The 18,550-nt window shown below is 35.7% G+C and overlaps 2 protein-coding genes across 5 annotated transcripts in view; both read left to right on the forward strand.

Annotated features, from left to right (window-relative positions):
* Positions 1-6,015, forward strand: part of DNAJB14 (DnaJ heat shock protein family (Hsp40) member B14) — a 45,166-nt gene extending 39,151 nt beyond the window's left edge. For both annotated transcript variants that reach the window (XM_054591689.1, XM_054591690.1), the window contains one exon: positions 1,252-6,015. In XM_054591689.1, the coding sequence (XP_054447664.1) occupies positions 1,252-1,376 (125 nt within the window). In that variant the 3' untranslated portion in view covers positions 1,377-6,015. The remainder of the gene's footprint in view (positions 1-1,251) is intronic.
* Positions 6,016-12,705: 6,690 nt separating this feature from the next.
* LAMTOR3 (late endosomal/lysosomal adaptor, MAPK and MTOR activator 3) overlaps positions 12,706-18,550 on the forward strand; it is a 35,460-nt gene continuing 29,615 nt past the window's right edge. For 2 of the 3 annotated variants that reach the window (XM_054591695.1, XM_054591696.1), the window contains exons 1-3: positions 12,706-12,824; positions 13,135-13,180; positions 15,954-15,988. In XM_054591695.1, the coding sequence (XP_054447670.1) occupies positions 13,172-13,180; positions 15,954-15,988 (44 nt within the window). In that variant the 5' untranslated portion in view covers positions 12,706-12,824; positions 13,135-13,171. Of the gene's footprint in view, positions 12,825-13,134; positions 13,181-13,311; positions 13,391-15,953; positions 15,989-18,550 lie in introns of all 3 variants that reach the window. The other variant, XM_054591694.1, reaches the window with a different exon arrangement.

Consider the following 18,550-nt stretch of genomic DNA (forward strand, 5'->3'; position numbering starts at 1 on the left):
TAACATTAATCCATTGATTTAATGTTTCACTTGTTGAGATTATCTTGTTTTATAAATTAATAACATCAAAAAGGTTATTGGCTAATGTATATTCTTTTGCCAGGGTTTTTCTGTTTTGGAGTCACTTCTAACCCTCTGTAAAGTCTAGATTGGTAAAATAGGTTTTTATAAAATACAATAATTTGAGGTAATGGAAAGAATATTATACTAGGAGTGGGAAATTTGGATTGGAGTCTAGATTCCAATATTTATTTACTAGCCCTGTGAACTTTGGTTTGTATACCTCATTTGGGAAGACTCAGCTGCAAATAGATTTTCTAAGTGTCTCATTTGTAAATTAAAGGGGTAGAATGATCTTTATTTAGCTGTTAAAATCCAAGCCTGATTTGATTGAATAAAGATCATTTCTGATGATCTTTAAAAATAGATAACATTCATACCTTTGAGTATTGTTTTTGTGGTTGTGGCTGATGACTACTACTTTGGTGACTGTTTTCAAAAAAATAACCAAATTTTTCCTTTTATAATTACAATGTTTTCCTTTTTTTCCTCTAAGTACTGCCACCCTTTAGAAGTGTTAACAAACACATTCTTCAGGGAAGTTTTCCTTATTTTTGAAATAATTTTGAAAATAAGGAAAACTTCCCTGAAGAATGTTTGATTTCTAGTTCATTTATTTTTCTTTAGTAAAAATGCATTCCACATGCTGAAGGCAGCCTCAGAAGTACGTACTTGTTGAATATCGCTACTGTAATTGTAGTAGAATCTTTTTTTCCTCATTTGTGTTCCTTCAGTAAGGTTATTGTATATATTTTTTTAAAATTCAAGCAAACTCAGAACAAAATTTCAAAAGTTTCCACTTCTAAGTCTTGGCATAATTAAATAACGTGAAACCTTAACAAAACGTCACAGCAAGAACAACCAGTAGTGGTATTGAATAACATATGATATCTTTAGGGTAAAGAGTGAAGATGATGCGTTAGAGCAGTTCTTAAACCATTGGGGACAGGAGTGGAGGGAAAAGATTGATAGAATTCTATCCCTGTTTCTTTTCCAGAACAGCTCTGTGTTTGTTTTACATGCTGGGTTTCCAAATGGCTTTTAAGAGTAGCACTTGGATTTCTTTCTTTTTTTAAAAAGTCAGTTAACAAAAGTATGTTGAAGGGCTTCTATGTATGAAACATCATTTGTGTTTAAACAACTCAGTGATCTAAATTATTTACTTAGCAAAATATTTATGTTTGTTAACAGAAACAGATATGCAATATGCAGCAAAAGTGTACCGAGATGAGCGACTTCGAAGGAAGGCAGAAGCCTTGAGCATGGATAACTGTAAAGAATTGGAACGGCTGACCAGTATTTATAAAGGAGGATGAACTGGAGTTATATTTATATCTTTTAGCATACTATTTATTTTTTCTGTGAGTTAGTTTCATCATGAGAGCTAAAGAAGATTTGTTGATAAAAACTAAACTTGAATAGTTGGTCCCTGAAATCTTGGGCTGTTTATAACCTACTGACTCCTTTAAATAATAAGAAACTAAAAACTAAAATTAATATTTTAGTTATGCTTCTGTAAGCTTATATGATTGCTAACTAAAAATGTCTAAAGAAAGGACTGTCACACCTGTAGCAGTTTCCAGTTTTATTAATTCTCCATTTTTTTCTGTATGTAAATATTAATGGGATGATCATTTTGTGTACGTACAAGGTTATTGACTTTTTTTAAAATTTAAATTCTTTTAATGTTTAGCTCCATGAGACACTTCAGTTTAAATTGATTAAATAAATATTCTATGACAAAATTACATGTTCCTTGTCAGATGTCAAATGTGTGGAGTTTAAACAGTGAAACTTTTTCAAAAAGAAAAGAAAAAACAAAAGCTGTTTAACTTTGTGTAAAATCTTATAGCATTATTACCTATTTTAATATTGCCATTATATTCCAAAATATATATTGAGAGAAATGAACTGGTGTAGAGTATCAATTTGCTATTTATTTAGTTTTATGAATTGCTAAGCCATGCATAGAAATGAAATGCTATACTGATAGATTTTAAAGAAAATATGAGGAAATGGCTATATAGATATTAAACAAAAAGGTCTTTAACAGTAAATTGCAGTTATGTCATTTGCAATCCAATTATTAAAATTCCCCCAAATGTTCATATAAAGGGGAGGGCAAAAGTAGGTTTATAGTTGTAATACAGATAAGTGATACAATCATTAATGGATAAGGATTCAAAAATAAACTTTGTTTCATGTACTCACAACTATAAACCTACTTTTGCCAACCCCTGTATGTGTCTTTATTTAAAGACTACTAAAGTTTATGCAGAAAAGGACCTACCTGTTCCCCCACCCCTGTGGAAATTTGCAGTTTCTTCTTAGTGACCATTTAAGTAGAACCCAAAAGTAAATAGATTCTTCTACAAATAAGTAATAGGAAAAAGTACTACTTTGCTCTGTGCCTTTTAACCTGATTGCCAACTCTTAAACATGTAAGTAGATCACAGCACACTTATTTGATCAGGGCATGACCTGTTTGGCCACATGTAACAATGAACAGAAATATAGCAGCAGGTAGAATAGTGATTTATAGCAAGTTATCCTTATAAAATTCTGAGCTAAAGTCTATTTACCATTGAGTAACTCAATTAATCCCATAGGAATAAGTTTCTTGTAGTTAAATCCACAATACAAATTTGAAAAATCAGCTGGAAATGGAAGTTTTTAGTGCCTATATTAGGTTTGAAATGTTGATTTCTAATCTATGTTTAACATTGTAACATTTTAATTTTGCTTCATACTCAGTTAATGGAACATGAACACATCTTTGGAAGTTTCTCTTTTAAATATGAGAGAATGCTGGTTAAAGTGGCAGTATCCCTTTGTTGAAATATTTTTTTCTGTATGTAGTGAATTTATAGCATCTGTTGAAACTGTTAAAATGACCATTCTCTTAAAAATGTTCTCTTGTGCCCCCTTTCTGGATGAATCAATAGAAATATCTAATTGAATTAAAATAAACTCCATACTGCCCTAGGAAAGCTAGACAGCTTAACCAATTTTCTTTTAGAAATGCCACCTTTAAAAAAATAGTAATGCTTAAAAGAAATACAATTTTAAATATTTTCTTGAGCCTGTAGAATGAATTTAAGAAAGTCACAGCATTCTGATTGTGAAAGTTCATATGCATCAGAAAACTTGTAAATGAAAAATTTCATCCATTTATTTTTCTATTTTATTGGGATATTTCCATGATTGTGGTTGATGCTTATGTGAATTGACTCTTGACTGATTCTCTTTCCCATAATCCTGGTGGCAGATGAAGTTACCAAAATAAGTGAAATTATATATGAAGAAGTCATACATGGCTTGTGGACAGTATTATACTGTATTTCAGTTGCATTGCTGCATTCCATTACACTTCATAAAATGTTGGGGGAAATGTGTTTGATAAAATTTGCAAACAATTTTGGGAAATGACTTGAGTGCCTAACAATTTAAGCTACTTATAAAATATGTAAGTAAAGATAAAATCCTTAATATTACATATATCATGTATAAAAGTCCAACTAAGTGTATTAGAATTTGGGGATTAATTCTACAAAATTAGAAAACTTTTTAGCTATCTTAAGATGTGAGATTTTCATATCTTTGCTACTTTTAAAAATTTCAACATTTTGTCACATTAGTTTTACCTGCAGTTTCATTTGAAAATTTGTACTGTTTATTTTAATCGTTGTCTAAAAGCCCTCATTCTTTAAGTATTGCATTACTAGCTTTTCTTACTGTATTTTAGAAGTTTTGCAGCAGTTATATGTGTTAATGCTTTACATTTTTATACCTTTTACACATACACACAAACAACATTGTCCTTGTGAGGATTTGGGGGAAAATAAGTAGTATCTTTTCTTCTACCTTTTTTTTAATCCCTTAGTTCTCAAATAGGTGCTAGTCATTTGTAAGTTTCAGAATTTATTTTAATGAAATCTGAGAATTTAATTCTCAACAATGAGAAATTTCAAATTATAACCTATCTAGTACGTGAAAATATATTTTGAAATAGATGGCATTTGAATGCTTAAATAAGTACTTGTTTCATAATCATTACATTCTTATTTATGATTTACAAAGATTTAGTAGAGAAAAGAAAGTCCTTACGGCATCAGCACACCCCGCTTTTGTGTCAGCTCAGGTGTTCACGGGAACAGGAGTGTGAAATTCAAACCCTTTACTTTAATTGCACTTTTTTGCTTACATTTCTTCCTGTTAAGTCTTCAGCTAAACTAGTATTTAAAGTAGTTACCAAGAAAAATAATTAACATCTTGATTTCCATTTGTTGATATGCAATATTTTAAAATGCAGCTGTTAATTTAATATATGTGACATGTTCCTATGACTTAATAATGTAGTCCCACGTATTCATTAAAAATAAATCAATCTCAAATATTTCTTGGTGTTGGCCTGAGGACCAAATGAGCCATTTTTCCAGTTCAGTAAGTATTACATTAAAGGACTAAATGGTTCAAAGGAATAATTTGTGCATTTGTTTAGCTTCCACATATGAAGTTTGGGTTTAGTATTACCCATATTACTATCTTCATACTAAGTGATGCAAACTAAAAGGGCATTCATAATCTTTTTTCTTATCAGAAGAGAAGAATTTCTGAAAATGAACAGTAAATCAGAATTTTAATCTTTAGTAAAATAGCTAAACAGCCCTGTCTATTGGCCACATGGGGCTACTGCCTAGGTAAAACCCATAAATCTTTCTATAAACCAGTGAGAAAGAAAAGAGTCACCTGATAACAATTTCCAAACAAAAAGTGAGTAGGATGAGGATCTTCAAGGAATTCTTGCGTATCCCTTTAATAATCTGGCAGACAACACAGTCCTAGAATTCAGGCTTCCTTTTTGGTTTTACTACTATTAAATAGAAACTTTCATATAAATGGAAACATTTTCCCTCAAACATTAATTCAAAACATACTCCTTATATTAAGGATTTTGTAACCACATTTTTTTTTGTAAATTCCGTGTGTAACTTTTTCCTTTTGGTATGAGATTCCTTATTTAATTTTATTACCTGCTGGTTTTGGGGCCAATAGATTTGTGAATATTCTGTGGATGTGTCCGTGTATAGCTGTATATAATATTTTTTCCAGCTAATACCTCAAATGTGTGATTATTTTATACCACACTATGTTTGCACAGAGCAGGGCTTCCATTAGCAGTGGATATTCTTATTTCTAACTTTGAAAATCAGTCCACAGGATTTCATTAGTGTGAATTCTTTCTGTTGATATTTTTCGTATTTTAAAACAGATCCCTGTTGTAAGGCCCATACTTCAAATATAATTATATCTTCCTATATCTAGCAATCTGGAAATACGTAGGTGGTAAGAAGTGTTCCTTGAAATGTCTTAGTTTAGTTTGTTATTGAAAATTGGGATTACTGGTTGCCAAGCTGTCTAGTAACGGCATAGCAGATGACACCCAGCATGAATGTGAGGAAGTCTCAGTCACTTCAGCACAGGAATCAGGACATTCCAATCTTATATACTACTTGCCATTTAAAATGGTAGGAGTTTTTCAGTGACATAGGAGTATTTTAAGCATCAATTTCAAAATGAGTTGTTTTGAGTTGGATAACTATGCCAATGAGAAGAAACTCACATGTAAATCATATTTTGTAACTTATTTGTATTAAATGCTTCTTACATGTTTATTTTTTGTTTGTTTGTTTTTGGATTGCCACATAGACTTTCCATCTAAGTCATGTGTTTTTAACAGCTGCAGGTAATTTTCAAGGTATGATGGAATTTTAATGGAAGCCTTGTATTAGTTAAACGAAGTGAAACTGGTAAAGGAAATCTAAACTTTGTCTATAGTGCATTCTAAATTATACAATTAGATTTAAAAATGAAATGTCTGATTTGTAAAATATTTAATGTTAATATCAGACTTATATAAAATAAAATTTCCTGTGTGAGAACTCTTAAAGAAAATGTATGATTTTTAATGTTCTGAGTGATCTATGATTTTTTGTCTTTCAGTCTCAGCAGTTTATCTCAATGAATAAAACGGTCTGTTCTCACTCTATAGGTTGTGTTATCATGTTTTATATTCTTAGTAAGTTCTTTCTTTCAACCATTCAGTAAATGTATGAATGCCTGCTATATCCCAGGCAGGGAACTGAGTGCTGGGAATTAATCACTGAACAAGACAGAAAACCTCAGGAAGTTTTATATCTAGCAAGGAAGGTAAATGTTAAGAAAATAACTCATTATAATTATGATGAATGCCACAAAGAAAATTACAAGGTTCAGTGACAGCACATATCTAGAAGACTTAACCTACTTTGGGAGGACCAGGGAAGACTCCTCTGACAAAGTGAGTGGAAGCTGACACCCAAAAGATGAGAGTAGGAGTGAGGTGAATTCTAGAGAAGTGTTTGGAGCAGAATGTGTTGTTAAATTGATAAAGTCATAGAAACCTTATGGCAATGAAAACAAATTTAAATGATTATGGCATAAGGAAGCCAGGGAAAATTTGAGAATTAAAATAAGATAGGGGCCAGATTCCATAAGACCCATGTATAAACCATGAAGAGGAGAAGTGGACTTTATCCTAAGTCAGTAGAAAAGCTTCGTGGTTTTTAAGGAAGGAGTTACATGATGAGATTTGAGTTTTTAAAAGTATCATTATAGTTGCTGTGTGAAGAATGGAGGGCAAAAGTGAATGTAGGGGGAAATTGTCAAAGGAGAGATGATGATGATGGCTTGGACCAGAGTAAGAATATAGCTAAGTAAACGATTTTGAGAGATTCAGAAGTTAGAATCAAGGGAAATATTTGATTGGATTTTGGATAAATGGAAGCAGCGATTAAAAACTTTTCAAAAATTTGGCTATAGAGGGAATAGAGAGAAAAAGGGTGATAGCTGAGAGAGAATGTGTTTTCTAAAGAAGGATTTTTTTTTTTTCCAATTATTAGATGAGACCTTACTATTCACTACATGGGAGAACATCTTTAACTTTTTTATTTTGGTATAAAGGGGCAAGTAGAAAGTGAAACTGAAGATAGAGGAAAAGGGATAATAGCATTAAGTACCTGCTATGTCCAGAGGCTATAGGATCCACTGTCAAGATGGAAGAATTACTTTAAGAGACACCATCAACATTCTTTCACAAGAGAATGCAGAGGATGGATCCAAATGCAGGTAGATATGTAGTGTAGGTGGGATAATGGTATGGCTTGCATTTTCTTGAAGAAACAGGCAGTTTGTTAAAGTGGAGGGAGGGTGAAGAATGATAAAAAGGCTTAGAAAGAAGACAGTTTGAAGAAGTCATTTTTATTTAGTCAGATGACTAGGGATTTAGATGACTAGTTCCAGGTTGGTAACAATTTAAAATCTGTGTGTATATTCTCCAGACTAAGGCAACAGTGTAGGAATAGGCATGGAGAATACTAATTTACTCCTTCAAATTTTGGGTTCTGTCAGGCACTAAAAGTGGTTGGGGAGTTTTAGGATGTTGACGAGTGATTCCTCTGATGTAAGCTAGAGATAGGGAAATTAGTGATTTCTGAGGTGACTGTAAGTCCTGGGTGTTATGACAGTGGATGGTGGCATGGAAGAGAGTTACTGCCTCTGACTTTGTCATTTTATTCTTAATGGGCCATATCCCAAAAAACAGCCAGAATCAAATAATTTTGTAAACCAACTTAGTCTATGATAAAATTTTCATTTTTGTATGTTGAATCAGTGACTCTCTTCTTTGCATATGAGTTTGAGAACCAACTAGAATTTTCCACACAAAATCCAAATAATTGATTTTGTGATAGGAATTTAAGAAATTACAGATCTCTGCCATATACAATAGCTAAGAGAAATTTAAGCTAAACAGAAGCAAAGACTATGATATAACCATTAAAGTTTGAACTTTAATATGTGTTTATTAATGATATAATATTTATATGCTTTGTACATAATAGAAAATTAGGATGATGAGATAAAAATGTGAATGTATGTGTACAGTTTCTACTCTTATTCCTGAACATCAGGAGCCATCGCGTCCATCCCACTTTGGAAAACTGTTATGTAGTGCTGATAATCTTTTAGGCTAGTAAATATTTTCCCTGGCAGTGGTATTCATGTGTAAATGCAAACAAGTCAATCAGAGTACACAGGAACTCTCCCATTGACATGCTGTAATTCAGAAACCACCACACTTGGAAATGAGAAATCTCATTAGTTCTTTAAATCTGAGGACATAGTGGTGTTTGGAAATTTTGGAAAACTATAGTCTCCCTTTTTGTCACTCAAAAGGAGGAAGAAAAATGAGCAGCATTTTCGAGGTCAACTTCCCTTTACTATGGAGAATTTTGTTAAAATAAAAAATAGACTTCCAGAAATTGAAAGATCTTGCTAGAGTTTGTATTTGTATTTGCACCTAAACTTCTGTGGGGAACTGTGATGGAGGAGTAAGTTTTAGACAGGGCCAGTATTGATGGTTTCTTTAATCACTTTTAGTCCGCAAGTGGTGAATGAGGGTCTGCTGAGTGCAAGAAACTTAGACAAGAAACAACAAAATATAAAACAACCCAGCCCTCTAGACCTCACGGTTTCATTAGGGAAACAGACTAGAACTGTGACATAATTATGCACAAAAATGTATCAATTATTCTTGGTAATCGGGAGTCACATTCAAAAGAATGTGATGGGTGGACTTCCAGTCTCAAGAAGGCAGAGTAGGTAAACACTGTTTGCCGCCCCCTCCATGACATCAAAATCTCAACTTACAAAACTTCATTGAGAACCACCTGAAGACTGGCTGAATAGAATTCCTGTAACTAAGGATATAAGCCAATTTGAGACTGGTGGGACCAAGACACAGAACGGGTGATTCCCAAACCCATAGTATGATGATTAAGAAACAGGAGGGATATCAGTTGCAGGCTAAGTTCTGCCTCCTGATGAGCATGGGGTCCCAGCCCCACACTAGGATCCTCAATATGGTGTTCCAATGCCTAGAAGTCCACACAACAATTGGCTGTGAAAACCAGTGGGATTGCAGCTAATACGGAGGGCTGCTAGTGACTGAGGCACTGCTGGACTAAAAGGCATTATGCACAAACTCACTTGTTCTGCACTTGAGCGCTAGGATAGCAGTGTGAAAATCACCAGAGATATGGTGAAAAGCTGAATTGACAAGCTTCAGGGCAAGGGCTGAAGGGACAGGGGTCAGGGCAGCTCTCTAGGGATAGAAGTGCTGATAGACACCATTGTTCCTTTGTTGAGCCCTCCCTCCACAGAGCTGGTAGGTGCAGGCAGGGGATAAATCTGAGTTCTCCATTAACTTGGCTAACACCATTCGGTCCACCTGATAATCCTCTGAGACCTTGACCCACCCAACTGATGTACAAGCTCAAGCCTCTTCCAGTGGATCCTCCATTCAAGCAGCCTAACTTGGCTCATGCAGGGGGAAAAAAGTCTTTCAAAGGTCCACAGACTCCAGACAAGCAGCAGCTGGCGTCGGTGTGCCCTGTACCTTTTGCTAAGCAGCCCCAAGGCGGGCAGTAGTGACAGCCAGCCTCAGTTCATGGCCCAGTCTTTCTCTGCTGCCTCCAAGCCCAGCACAAGGGGCAACCAATCACAGGTCACTTTGTAACTCCTACTAGGTAGCACCAGTTAGGCATGGACAGCAGCGGACCTTGGCCTCCAACAGAGCACCCCCCAAAAGGACCAGAATAAATACACCCAGTGGCCAGCTTCAGACCACACCGGAGCACCAACCAGCTCCACGAATGATATATACTTCAAGGGTATATTCAGCAGGCACTAGAGCCTTGCTAAAGTGAATCCCACTATAAGGGGTCAGGCTCCCACAAAATAGCTTGTCCACTGTAATTACAATCATTCCTCACAGCCAGTCAACCTAAAGGTTCAATTCCAGCCACTGATGTGCCAACAGAAATCAAGGCTCAAATAGGCAGGCACACAACCCACACAAAGGACACCCCAGAGTAGCTAGCTCAAGTAACCAAGGGGACTGCCACAGGACACAAAGGACATGTAGTATTTACAGCCACTCTGCCAAAACCAGGAAAGGTAGCAGATCTACCTAAAACAAAGAAACACAGAGAGTCAGCCAAAATAATGAAACAAAGAAATGTGTCCTGAATGAAAGAATATGACAAAATTCCAGAAAAAGAACTAAACAAAATAAAGACAAGCATTTATCAAATGCAGTTCTAAACACTGGTTATAAAGATCATCTAGGGGAAGAATAGATGTATTCACTGAGAATTTTAAGAAAGAGATAGAAAACAAAAAATTGAGAGGGAAAACATAAAAAGAACCAGTCATAAATAAAGAGCATATTAACTGAAATGAATAATACATTAGAGCACAGGTCTTATTGGGATGTTCATAGTAGTATGCTGAATCACTATGTTGTATACATAATATTGTAAAGCAACTGATATTTTAAAACATCAAACAGAGAAACTGTAATGGATGAGAAGGTGTTACAGGGAAAACAAGACTGAAATAGCTAAGGTAGAGAATGAAGGGGTTCAGAACATGCCCCCCCAAAGTATGTCATTTTGGCATATTGAATATTTTGAGCTGAAGGCACTAAGAAATAGAAGATGCAGTAAGGGCTCTCTGACCTTGCTTTTCTACCAAAAATCAGGTTTAATATTTCCCATAAGAAAGGTTCCTTCCTCCTATTAGGAAGAGAACATTCTTAACACCATATGCTGGGGATTGATGCAGAAATGGACCTGTACAAACCTACTAAAATAACCCTTCTCTCTCATTATTTTGCCCTATGTATTTAAGTCACTGTCCCACAAGTACCGCTCCTAGCCTGAAGCCCCATTGTCTTACCAAATCCCCACAACTTGTCATTTTTTGTGTGTAAAAAAGTATGTAAACTTTTATGCCTAATGGCTTCTTTGGATCTTCATTTTCCTTCTGAGAATTGCTATGTACATGTAATAATACATAAATGTGTATGATCCTCCTGTTACCTATATCAGATTCTTAGGCCCAGCCACAAAACCTAAGTGGGTAGAAGGAAGTTTTTCCTCCCCTGCAAGAGATCATTCCACATGAAAGGAACCTCCAGAACCAGTGTGAGAAAAATAAAAGTCTTATCAATGGAACAGTGAGGTAATAAATTTGGCTGGAGTGTAGGATTCACATTAGAATGATTTCAGAAGTAAAATAGAAGGATATGTTAATGCCAGGCTGTCAACTTTGCCATTGTCTGCAAAGGTGTATCACTAAAAAATTTTTGAGCAGCAGTGATGTGTATTGTTTTAAGAGGGTTTACCTGGGTATTATTAAGTGGCTACTAATACAGTCTGGCTGAATAGAATAATGGTTTGAATGAAGAACTGAAAAAATACATAAAGGCAAATATTGTTAGGGAAGAGGACACAAGGAAGAAGAGAATGCAAACATGATACCTGACTCGTAGAATCACAAAAGCAATACAGACATAGATAAGGAGAAACTAATTTATTGGAAAACTTAAAAGTTTTTGAGTTAGAGCTGACAGTAAGACATGTATGTAGACATTATCTATCAACAAGCAGCTGAAAATATGAAACTAAAACTCAGATAAAAGGTGCAGATTTAAGACTCATGCACTCAGAATAGTGTGGAAAGAGAAAAACATAGCAGAGAAACCAGACAAGGTGGTTTCTTAAATGCCATCTCCTAAGAGTTAAGCGACTACAGTGAAGGCCTAAAATAGATGTAGCTTGTCTTCCAGATGCTAAGAAATCAAAAAGGTTTAAATAAGGAAAAGGAAGTGATTTTCAGTGACAGTCACTATGGAACTGTTAAATTCACTTGTAATAATTAAAAGTCATTTAAAATGTGTAAATTTGGGAGCTTTGTAGTTTACTATTTCATCTTCTTAGGAATAACCAGGAAATAAGCATCCAGTTCTTTTCGCCACATCTTGAGCTAGTTAATCCTTTCTGTACTCTTGCTGATCCTGTACACCTCATCTTCCTGCTACCTACTGCAGGTCTTGGTTAAATGCACAAACAAGCAAGGTACCAAACAGAAAAGTAACATGGGCACTCCTACTGGCCTGGTCTTCTAATTGAAGAACCCGTGGAAGAAGGTTGTCCAACGTCTGCATATGCTGAGGAGCGTACATAATGGTGAGACCTCCACACAGCCCATGGCTCCTCAACTCAGTCTAGACAAGACCATGAGTAAAAAGCAGTGGGTGGTACACAAGAGAAAGCCAAGACACTAGGAAATTGGGCACATTTGGGGATTTCTAATAAAAGGCAACCTGGTGCTTGCTGTTCACCTTGCAACACAATCCCCTCAAACTTTTTCAACTGAAAAAAAGGTTTTAAGATACTGGACCCCGAAAAACTAATGAAAATCATATATGCTCCACATTAAAATGTCCTTTATCACGCTTTCTTTAGGGCGGGGTTAGACGCAGCGATCTCACACGAATCCTCTCTCCAACTGCCCGTGTCTTAACGGCCCTACGTCCCGTCGTCGGCGCAGGCGTAGGCGCAGGCGCAGGAGGCAACAGCCTACGGAGAGCCAAAGAAGACCGGGGCCGGGCGAGACGTACGTCCGCGCGCTCCCAGAGTCGGCGGCGCCTCCCCGGAAATCCTGTGTCATTGGGCGTTCAAGGGGTAAGGACTGCTTCCTGGAGCAGAGAGAAAGTCACAAGTCATGTGACGGCGGCTTTCCGAAGGCTCTGTCTGTGAAGTGACAGCAGACAGCTACGAACACTGCCGTACGGATATCCAGGCAGCCCAGAAAGCCGGGTAACTGGAGCCACTTTGCCAGGTGTTCAGGCTTGGCCTTGCAGGTGGTGCGGGCGTTGAGCTGGAAGAGGAGTGGGCGCCCCTACCGTTTTCGTTTGGGCTTAGATCCTGGGGGCTGGGGATGTGGAGTTGGCTAAGGAAACCGGCTACTCACATGATATCTGGGAACTCGTACTCCTTTCGGAATCCGCGAGTCCTAGGGGCTCAGATTCTTGCCAGACTCTGATGCGGGCTCACCCCGCTTACTAGGGTAGGGGTGGGAAGGGTGAGGAAGACTTGGCGGGAGCGTCACCAGGAGTTTCTTTTTCAGGCGTGGCTCTTGAACCTGCGGGAGAAAGGGGTTCATCATGGCGGATGTGAGTTAACACCCCGACACAAGAGTAAGGAGAGGGTGGAGAGTTTGGAGACTACTGGGCGGGGAGAGGTAGCGCCTCCCGAGTAGAAATGTGTTTCGTTTTGCCCCTCCCTCTTTAATTATTTTTTCTAGGCTGTGGAGTGAGAGAGTAGTATGAATGGATATACTTGGGTCCCGAGGCGGGGCCGGAATGGGGATGGAGGACACCAAGGTACTGTTTCCACTCACCAAATCCTCCATACATAAGGGAGTCTCTGAACATTTACCCTTTTGAGTTTCTGAAAAAGTGGTTTGCTGCCTGGAATCCTTTTTTCAGCAAGTGGTCATGGTTGTCTTTCTAGGTTTATTGTAGCAATTTTAGTTGATTTCCAACTGATGTCTCTAGCACATCAAATTCTAAGTTCAGGCAACTTAATAGTTACTAGAAACAGCAGGAAATTAATATTCATACTAATGTTTATATTTTGCATCCTATTTCTTTGCTTATATACATGATGAGTGTTCTAAATATTGAACACTTATTCATTCATTATAACTTTTAGGAGGTAGGCACTATCATCCCTGTGTTATGAATGAGGATGATAAGGCACAGAACGACAAAGTAACTTGCCTCAGGTTACACAGCTAGTACTTTGGGAGTCAAGATACCCCAGGCAGTGTGGCTCCAGAATCCATGCTCGTAATCATTACACTAAATAGTCATTCAGCATTAATATGAATATGCTTTCTTTTTCGGTTGTAACATTATGTATTCAACATTAAGCAACGTTTTATTTATCACTCATTTTTGGGTGTCTTCCATTATACAGGGTCCAGCAGAAGTAACGCCTGCTTGAGTGTTGTTGGTAGGATAGTAATGTAGTTTTAATTTGAACATTTCATCTACGATGTCATATGGTGTGCTTGAGTGTGTTATGTTACAAACATAACTCTTCATTTAGAAGAGTTATGTTACAAAACTACATGCTTATGATTTTATAATAAAATATTTTGTTATGTTACAAAACTACATGCTTATGATTTTATAATAAAATATTTTGTAATAAAAAATGATTGTTAATTGTGCCGGACCCTGTATTTTTGAAAACTTATTAGTCAGGCGTAATCAAATCTGTTGAGCATCTGCCTTGCAAAGGTTTCTGTGATAGGATTGTAGGTGAAATAACAATAATTAAGGTATAATTCCTCTCATTCAGGCCTTTACAGTTTTAAAAAATAGTATGCAACTGATCATAGATTTATGAGAAAACTCAAAGGAGAGAGGGATTGTCTCTGGTTTGTGTCTATCAGGAAAGTTTGATTGGAAGATTTGGTGGTTGATATTAGCTCTAAATGAAGAGTTGCAGTTTTTTTTAAAAAAATAAGAGGGGAAGAATATTATTAACAGAATGAATAGCCTAAGCAGAGTCACAGAGATAGGAAAGGGAGAGGTATATGAGGAATAGTCCAGTTTAGTGGGAGCTAAGGGTGTGTAGAAGGGGTTGACAGGACTATAAACTTAAGTCATAGGCCATATTGTAGAGTCTCAAATGTCTAAAGAATTTATACATACTTCGGTAAATAGTTGAGAGCCATTAAACATTGGTTCTCAACCTTGGTTGCACAGGGAATCATCTGGGGAATACCTCCAACCCAGGCATCAGTGGTGTGTGTGTGTGTCTCTGTTAATGCTCCTGATATGTTACCCAGAGCCAAAATTGAGAATCACTGCAGTTATGGCTCTAGTGTGGAAAATATCTCTTGGCACTGTGTAGAACTGCATGGATTAGAAACATGAGACCAGCATACCAAGCAGGACGTTAGTGCAAGTTACAAATAATAAAATGAGAATAAACTTGAATGTCAGTTGAGGAGGAGAAAAACATTCTGAAAACATTGTACTTCAGAGGTGATTTAAAATGGCAAATTTGAGGTTAGGGTTAAATGTTACTCTTAGTTTCAAAGCTGAATAATGGGGTTGGTAGTGCCATTAGTAGGAACAAAATGGTTGAGGAAATTTGAATTTTATGTGAACCATGATGACTTGAGGGTTTTTTTGTATGTTTAAAATGAGAACAAAGATAAACTGGTAGTAACAATGTGAAATAAAATGAACATTCAGATTTGGAGAACTGTAGAGTTTAGAGGTTCAAAACAACAAATCAGACTTACACCTATGCCGAGCTCATAATTGATACCTGATTGTCCATGAAATTCCCCAGATGAGAGAGTGTAATGAGACAAAATAAAATAATCTTCTATTTCTGTCCTAATTATGTTCCATGTTAAACACTTGACATACATTGTCATATATTTAGTCATGTGAGGAAGTTGAATTTTAGGAAGTAATTCAACTTACCCAGGATTGTTAACATGATGTAACAAAGTTTATATATAGATGTGGAGATGTTCATAATACATTTTCAAGTGAATATACCAGTAGCAACAGGATATGAAATAATATGAAAAGTATTATCTAATTTTACAAGCTAATACATATTTGTGTTTCCCATTTCCAGATGTGCTAATTACTTTCTTAATAAACTTATAAAACTATCTTATGACATAGGTCCTACTCAACAAATAATGAAACTGAGGTTTAGAGAAAAGTGTTAACTTGGCTTCAAGTCATAGAACTAATGTGTTGAAATCAGAAAGAGAAATAAAACAAGCAAGAAAGGTTATGAACGATGACTTAAGGTACCTGGAATGTGAGTAGGACAGGATGTAGAGAATTAATACAAGGCACGTCATTATATGATTTTTTTTTTTTTTTTTTTACTATCTTCTTTCAGGACCTGAAGCGATTCCTGTATAAAAAGTTACCAAGGTAAAAAATTGTTAGTTTATCATTAAATAAATTCTACATAACATGTTATTTTTATGTAGTATTTGTTTCTTATTATTTTAGACAAATACTGTATGTATATCATGCATATACTATTTTATACTATAAATACCTAATATAGTCCTAGGTAGCATAAGTGATGTCCTTTGAATTTGCAAATAAATAACATGGGAAATTAAAAGACTTTACAGTTAAACAGCTCATGGATACCAGAAGGCTAGAACTCATTTCTTGCCGTGTTAGAGTTCTTTCAAATATACTATCATAGCAGTTTACTGGATTATACTCTGAAGTAGTTAGAGTAATTTTAAGGGGAAACAGATTAAGAACTTGTCTTTACCTTTTTTTTTTCTTTTAAGATTCTATTTATTTACTTTTTAGAGAGAGGTGAAGGGAAGAAGAGAGGGAGAGAAAACCAACGTGTGGTTGCCTCTCTGGACTGCAACCCAGGCATGTGCTGTGACTGGGAATAGAACCAGCGACCCTTTGGTTCGCAGGATGGCTGGCACTCAGTCCACTGAGCCACACTAGCCAGGGTTTGTCTTTACTTTTAATATTGCTTTTAAGACCTAATTGTCAAGTGTATACATAACCCAACATGTGAGAACTAGGCAGCACTTCATACTTGGAATACTCACAGGCTTTCTTTAGCCTGCACATAATCCATTTGATGTACCATATTATACATTAGGCTCTTGTGTTGAGGACAGAAAATTTCATTTTAGAAATTTTACAGATTGAAATGACTCTCGCTTTAGTTGAATTAAAATTCACATTTAGTTAAATATAAAATGATACCTTAGAGTTAAGGGTGGGCGAGAGAAGAAAATAACTTGAGACATCTATTTTCATATTTCAGAATAATTTAACCCTTGAGATACTATAGCAGAATATGTTATCTTTACATTTTTTTATATTTTAAGAAAACTTTCTATCCTCTGAAGCTGTTTAAAGGTAAAAAGGTTTTAGATGTCAGTTTATTTCTGGAGGTGGGGGAAGAAAACCTGTTGTTTGAGTTTTTTCTTGAATTGTTTGGTGTGACTTGCCTATTTACTGGTGCCTTTACTCTAATTACCAACCACTAAAAATTAATGACATCATCTTCTGGTTTTGCTTTATCTATATTTTTGTTACATATTCAGAAAGAAGACACTATTGAGGTACTAAACAACTGTTTAATTGTTACCATTGATTTTATGTTAATACAGTACTTAAATTAATTTTTACTCTTAATTTTTACTCTTTTCCTCTTAGTATGGCCTGCTGATTCTGTACTGAACCTAATGATTAGCAATACAGGCAGTTCTAGCTTTGCACAGTATAAACATCGAGAATTAGAGTATATTTATTTCTTTGTAGAAAACTTATGGAAGCTATATGCTTAATGCTTAATATAAGGAACAGGCAGCTTTTCTGTGCTATGGCAAATTGGCATTCTCCTAAGTTTGGATCAGCTTTCAACATTTTGTCCGTTGTACTTTCACTGTTGTGAAATTTCTCTTGGAGAGTTCTTTAATGTGAAGGGGTTTTTTTTTTGGCAATGTTACTTCCACTGGGACATCTTGATCCTTTTCATCACAACCACTTTCTCATTTATGTCAATAAGTCCACCTTTGCTAAGTTTCTCTGGCTGCACATTTTGTGCAGAACAATGATAAGATCAACATTTCTCTCAGCCACCTATTTCTTTTTTTAACTCCATTTATTTTCTATTCAGATTTCACTTCTAACATTATCACTTTTCATTTCTTTGCTGTATTTCATCTTTATTGCCCTTATTTCAGTTGTTTTTTTAATATCATTGGACAAGATAGAAGTACATGCTTTGCACTCTGTACAGCAGATGCTCAGTGATCAATCACCAACATGCTTTGAAAAAAGTGATGGGACTGGTTATTGATCACAAGTTTGTCTGTTACTTACAACTATTTACATAGTGATTTGTGAAATAAACAAGTTAGTGAAGTTTGTACTTTATGCAGTTATTCAGTTAATATACCATACTTACTGAAATTTGACCTATGCTGTTGAGAGAGAATGGTATTACTTAACTGATAATTAAAATGTTTCCAAATTGGAACTTTACAAAAATGAAGGCTTTCTGTATTTATTTGTATTTGTCTTCTTAGAGACTTAGCATATTCAAATATGCTAAAATTGATGATGGTGGGGGCGGGGGCAATATCACACTGATGAAAAAAATACAGAAATGCAAGCATAGTTGACATTTGTAAAAACATAATGAAAATTATTTTATAATGGAAGGAAAAGTATTAGTACCATGTGGTGTTTTTTACCATGATGACTGAAGACAGTGTGATTCATATTCATGACGATTTCTTCTTCAAAGTAGGCATACTGCATCGCAAGAGCCAAAAGGATGAAAAAATAATATTGAACACTTAGGCATAAAATACTAGAATACACACTTTGATTTGTTACTAGACGTATGAAGAAGTTAAGGGGTTGGACACAGGCAGCCTGGCTTTAGAGCTGTGGGTCCTAAGTATAGTGCTGTACCTCTCAACCAAGTCAGACAACTGC

This window comes from Pteronotus mesoamericanus, unplaced genomic scaffold (assembly GCF_021234165.1).
Source record: "Pteronotus mesoamericanus isolate MK-2021 breed Mesoamerican mustached bat unplaced genomic scaffold, CSHL_Meso_final scaffold_232, whole genome shotgun sequence".
In the NCBI taxonomy this organism is placed as follows: Eukaryota; Metazoa; Chordata; class Mammalia; order Chiroptera; family Mormoopidae; genus Pteronotus; species Pteronotus mesoamericanus.